Below are 6,404 nucleotides of genomic sequence, written 5' to 3' on the forward strand. Positions count from 1 at the left end.
AATAGACGGGCGGCAGCAGCCAGAAACATTTGCGACATGTATGGGACGATGGTGTTTAGGCGTTAGTGACTGCACATTCAGGAATACCTTAGGGGTTTGATGGAGATCGTTTAAACGCATTAATCCGCAGTGATCCATGTCAGTGTACTCGAGAACTGGCAAATACGATGAACTGTGATCATTCGAGCATCGTGCGACATTTACACGCAATGGGGAAGATTCAAGAATCGGGTGTATGGGTACCTCACGCTGTAAGCCAAAAATCACAAAAAAAGAAAACGCGAGTGGTCTCTGCTTGCTCGTCATCAATTTGTTCGTGAACAATAGCCACCATTCTTTTCTGTATCGTTACTGGTGAGGAGAAATGTTGTCTTTATGTTGACATAAAAAAGAAAGGAATGGTTGAGCCCAAACAAAGCAGCAACTCCCCGTACAAAGAGTTGCGCGCATCCACAAAAGGTAATGTTATGGAAATGGCGGAACAGTGACGCTGTGGTGTACAACAGATCACTTCCCCGAGGTGTAACCATCACTGCTAACTTTTATCATCAACAACTGAGACGTTTTGTAGACACAGTCCAAGAACAACTACCAGAAAGACTGCGTGAAGTGACGCTACTCCATGATAACGCCGCCTGCATTCTGATAGACGGACAAAAAACACTACACTGGTGTGGGGTTGAGGAGTCATTTCGCACCCACCTTATTCACCTGATCTTGTGCCCTCAGATTTTCATCTTTTCCGCTCTGTGTCGAACAACCTTCAAGGAACTCCGTTTCCGGATGAAAACACGCTCCGGAAATGGCTCGACGAGTTGTTCGCCTGAAAACCACATGATTTCTACAGTGGCAGGATCGGAAAGCTACCCGAGCGTTGGCAAACGGTTGTAAATAGTGAAGGAGAATATGATATTGACGACTAAAGTCTCTGTTATGTCTACTTGTTCTTTTTATTAAACTTATGGAAAAACGCTTCGAACTTAAGGGCCAACCCAATAGACGAGATGATTTTGTTTAGTCTTCTTACAGGCCGCTGAGTATGGAAGAAATGGTGAGAAACGAGTAGCAAGTTAGAGGGTTGAGTCAGAACGTGAGTCAGTCACGGGGTCTCAATTTTTACAGCGTACCCGCAAAAGACAGTGGGGCTCTAACGACATCGTCGTCGACAGGATATTAACCATAACCTTCCATTTTTTTGCGAAAGAAAGGTGTCTGGATTCAAGTATCGACTGACGCACAGTTGATACGAATAATCAACGTAGCGGTATGCTCCGTAAGTAATAACTTTCAAACTTTCTGGCAGATTAAAACTGTCTGCCGGACCGAGACTCGAACTCGGGACCTTTGCCTTTCGCGGGCAAGTGCTCTACCAGTTGAGCTACCCAAGCACGACTCACGCCCCGTCGTCACAGCTTTACTTCTGCCAGTACCTCGTCTCCTACCTTCCAAACTTTACAGAAGCTCTCATGCGAACCTTGCAGAACTAGCACTCCTGAAAGAAAGGATATTGCGGAGACATGGTCCCGAGTTCGAGTCTGGGTCCGGCACACAGTTTTAATCTGCCAGGAAGTTTCATATCAGCGCACACTCCGCTGCAGAGTGAAAATCTCATTCGGATATAGCTTTCAATTCTGCCTTAACATCCTGATTGTTTTAACTGGCTCGTCTAACGTTTGCTCCTCCAAGACACTCGAAACCTAGCAAGGTAAGTACCGGTATGCAAGATCTGAAAAAAATTTGGTGTGGGTATAAAATGGAGAACGTCCGATTCATCTGAATCTGCTTCATAGTATCAAAAAAGTTCTTCGCCTCCTCGCGCCGCACTTACTGAGAGAGAACGCACGTGTTCACACATCCACTCACGCTGCAGACACGCCGGCGTTGTCGGCTAATGGTACATTATTTGCAGACGCTTACCTTGGAGTCCCACGACCCCTTGCGCTTCCCCTTGTGCTCTATGGTGACCGTCATGGCTTCGGCTGCGGTGGCGGCACTCTTAGTGCGCCCACTGTTCTTTGGCTGCGACACTGCTAGTCCGCGGGAAAGAGAGTAGGGTCACCACAAATGTTCACTTCACTGGGGCGGCGTCATGACACGCTAGGCCAGCTGCCGACAGGGATCCCGCACTATCACGCACGTACACGCACGGCACAGCACAGCGGGCTCAGGCGGTGGACGGCGGAGCTGCGTCGGCGCTGTCGGAGCTCGCAGCTCGGCGAACGCGTCCAGGGGCTGTGGAGGACTGCTGCTGCCGGCAGCTGGCGTGTCCGCGGCGGCGGCGGAGCGGCCCCACCACGGCGGCGGCTGCTGCAGGCGCACTTTCTCCGCTCCCTGCAACACAGGAATGCGCCAAGGAGCGTTTAGGAGACACCAATTACGCCTTAATGGCGTGCTTTTGGGTGTTTAGCGGAGTTGTCTATCTCATTTTTATGCGCAATATTTCGGCGGCCGAACCAGTCGTCTTCCGCAGGCGCTGCGAACAGTGTAGTTACGCGTACTCTCTGGCTGGACTCCAATCAGACTGTGAAATATCATTTTAGAAGGGACAAAATCTTCCAACTGCACTATTTTTAAATTTATCTATTCACCACAACCGCAATTTCAGCCTATGATGACATTCTATGGCGTAAGGCCATATTGTTCCTTTTAAGATGACACGGTCTTCTTGACAACCACCTTTACATATTCCAAGTATACATGGTGGTCCATTGATAGTGACCAGACCAAATATCTCACGAAATAAGCATATACTGGGTAGTTGTAATTAAACTGTCGGTGTTCCGAATGCTGCAGTGCGGGCTTTATACATCGCAGGATACCCAAACATCGTTGTTATAATCTTTAATCGGCGCACTAGTGAAGCATGCTGAAAAAATAATTGTTCCATTTTGAGGCACCAGGTGAAAATGTGACGCTGTAAGCAATCAGAATATGGTACGGGTGCCGGTAAAAGGAAACATCGATGAAACACATGAGACGTTGATCCTGGCACGTTTATTAGAATATGGTGACAAGTTACATCATACTGCATTAGGCCGGCCGAGGTGGCCGAGCGGTTCTAGGCGCTACAGTCTGGAACCGCGCGACTGCTACGGTCGCAGGTTCGAATCCTGCCTCGGGCATGGATGTGTCTGATGTCCTTAGGTTAGTTAGGTTTAAATAGTTCTAAGTTCTAGGGAACTGGTGACCTCAGCAGTTAAGTCCCATAGTGCTCAGAGCCATTTGGACCGTGCTGCATCCGTAACATGGTATGGTCAACAGCTGCTCACTCGCATGCCGGCCAGTGTGACCGAGCGGTTCTAGGCGCTTAAGACTGGAATCGCGCGACCGCTACGGTCGCAGGTTCGAATCCTGCCTCGGGCATGGATGTGTGTGGTGTCCTTAGGTTAGTTAGGTTTAAGTAGTTCTAAGTTCTAGGGGACTGATGACCTCAGCTGTTAAGTCCCATAGTGCTCAGAGCCATATGAACCATCTGAATTTTGTTGTCGCATGCTGTCCTTCAAACCTGGAAGAATCCAAAAAATGGTTCAAATGGCTCTGAGCACTATGGGACTTAACATCTGAGGTCATCAGTCCCCTAGAACTTAGAACTACTTAAACCTAACTAACCTAAGGACATCACACACATCCATGCCCGAAGCAGGATTCGAACCTGCGACCGTAGCGGTCTCGCGGTTCCGGACTGAAGCGCCTAGAACCGCTCGGCCACAGCGGCCGGCTGGAAGAATCCAGATACAACCCCGATAGACAGTATCTTTCAGATATCTCCAAGACCAGAAGTCACATGGGATCTGGAAGGCCATAACTGAAATTGCCTAGAGATGATACAGTCGTTACCGAAAATTTCTCGTAGTGAATCTTTCACCTGGCAAACGACATGAAGTGCTGCCCCAACTTGCGTTGATATGGTGGTGTGCACACTGTTGTGTGCTTGCGGAGCTGGAATCACATGTTACCCAAGGCGGTGCTCATAATGTGCAAACGTCTCCATACAGGGTGGTCCATTGATAGTGACCGGGCCAAATATCTCACGAAATAAGCATCAAACGATAAAACTACAAAGAACGAAACTCGTCTTGCTTGAATGGGGAAACCAGATGGTGCTATGGTTGGCCCGCTAGATGGCGCTGCCATAGGTCAAACGGATATCAACTGCGTTTTTTTAAAAATAGGAACCCCCATTTTTTATTCCATATTCGTGTAGTACGTAAAGAAATACGAATGTTTTAGTTGGACCACTTTTTTCGCTTTGTGATAGATGGCGCTGTAATAGTCACAAACGCGTAAGTACGTGGTATCACGTAACATTTTGCCAGTGTGGACGGTATTTGCTTCGTGATACATTACCCGTGTTCGAATGGACCGTTTACCATTAGCGGAAAATGTCGATATCGTGTTGATGTATGGCTATTGTGATCAAAATTCCCAAGGGGCGTGTGCTATGTATGCTGCTCGGTATCCTGGACGACACCATCCAAGTGTCGGGACCGTTCGCCGGATAGTTACGTTATTTAAGGAAACAGGAAGTGTTCAGCCACATGTGAAACGTCAACCACGACCTGCAACAAATGATGATACCCAAGTAGGTGTTTTAGCTGCTGTCGCAACTAAGCCGCACATCAGTAGCAGACAAATTGCGCGAGAATAGGGAATCTCAAAAACGTCGGTGTTGAGAATGCTACATCAACATCGATTGCACCCGTACCATATTTCTATGCACCAGGAACTGCACGGCGACGACTTTGAACGTCGTGTACAGTTCTGCAACTGGGGACAAGAGAAATTACGGGACGATGACAGATTTTTTGCACGCGTTCTACTTAGCGACGAAGCGTCATTCACCAACAGCGGTAACGTAAACCGGCATAATATGCACTACTGGGCATTCCCTTACTTAATGGCAACTGTAATGTTGTGGCTAAAACCATTTTGACCCTTATCCGTGCAGATGGTGCGTGGCTGAAACCGGTAGATATCTGAATTTAAAATAAAGGCGGCCCATAGTCAAACATGCATTTTATACATTACATGACGGCTGTTGATGGTCACCTTCCAAAAAATGTTTAAATTCATTAAATAACACTACACGCGGAAAAGGTTGTCGTTCCTAAAATGACTATGGATGTAATAAAATAGAAAAGTGTGAAACATTTACGATATGGTATACAGATACTATTTATAGACGACAAACAATCCTGTCGGAGGAACATCCGCAACTGAGCATTATACCACGTGTTGAAAATACCGCTACAATTTTAAGGCTCTTTTATTTAGAACGTAGTACTGTCTGGTGTTACTTTGCCATTGACTCAGTACGACACCTGAAGATGGGCGTATAAGAGCCCGAAACCGGTCGTGTTCTAAATAAAAGAATCTTAAAACTGTAGCGGTATTTTCAACCTCTGATATGCACTATGTGTTCAAAAGTATCCGGACACCTGGCTGAAAATGACTTACAGGTTTGTGGCGCCCTCCAACGGTAATGCTAAAATTCAGTATGGTGTTGGCCCACCCTTAGCCTTCGTAACAGCTTCCATTCTCGCAGGCGAACGTTCAGTCAGGTGCTGGAAGGTTTCTTGGGGAATGGCAGCCCATTCTTCACAGAGTGCTGCGCTGAGGAGAGGTATCGATGTCAGTCGGTGAGACCTGGCACGAAATCGGGGTGTCAGAACATCCCAAAGGTCTTCTATAGGACTCAGGTCAGGACTGTGTGCAAGCCAGTCCATTACAGGCCGTGCATTATTAACAGGTGTTGTATCGTTTTGAGATCCGCGGAGCGCTCCATTCTGTTCTCTCACGATGTCTAATGACTACTGAGGTCGGTGATATGGAGTTCCTGGCAGTAGGTGACGGCACAATGCACCTATAATGAAAAAGTATGTTTTTGGGGGTGTCCGGATCGTTTTGATAACATAGTGTATAGACTCCCGGTGTCCTCTGCGTCATTTGATGCTTATTTGTGTCTCACAACCTGTATACAATGTATTACTCTCTCTCCCTCTCTCTCTCTCTCTCTCTCTCAGCGTTTTTCAGCTCTAATGGATGAGAAGGTCAGTGTTAATAAAATGAATACCCTATCCAAAGACTTGTTTAAATTGAAACCTCTGTTTCGGTTAATTACATTTTCGATCATTATTTCGATATACTCTTTTATGGCGCCGTTCCAAAAGCATGGCGTCTGCACGAAGATTCTGTTCTTTACATATCTATTTCTTTATCTTCCTTTACCTAACTATACTTGCGCCGTTCTCCCTGCCTTTTAGGTTGTGACATTTCCATTTACTTTGAAGCGGCGTCACCAGATCGCGTTTGTTGCGGGAAATTAGTTTGTTTCATGATGATATTTTTCGAGTTGGTTATCTCAGTGGAGCTGGATCAGTGCTGACGTTCTCTTATTTTTCTCA

General features: G+C 46.8%; 1 protein-coding gene across 1 annotated transcript in view; it reads right to left on the bottom strand.

Moving 5' to 3' along the window:
- The window catches only part of LOC124784992 (atrial natriuretic peptide-converting enzyme), a 265,876-nt gene extending 263,645 nt beyond the window's left edge, over nucleotides 1–2,231 (bottom strand). Inside the window, exon 1 of the mRNA XM_047254143.1 lies at nucleotides 1,918–2,231. Within this exon, the coding sequence (XP_047110099.1) occupies nucleotides 1,918–1,971 (54 nt within the window). The 5' untranslated portion in view covers nucleotides 1,972–2,231. The remainder of the gene's footprint in view (nucleotides 1–1,917) is intronic.
- Between the last annotated feature and the right edge of the window lie 4,173 nt (nucleotides 2,232–6,404).

Source organism: Schistocerca piceifrons, chromosome 1 (assembly GCF_021461385.2).
Source record: "Schistocerca piceifrons isolate TAMUIC-IGC-003096 chromosome 1, iqSchPice1.1, whole genome shotgun sequence".
Classification (NCBI taxonomy): domain Eukaryota; kingdom Metazoa; phylum Arthropoda; class Insecta; order Orthoptera; family Acrididae; genus Schistocerca; species Schistocerca piceifrons.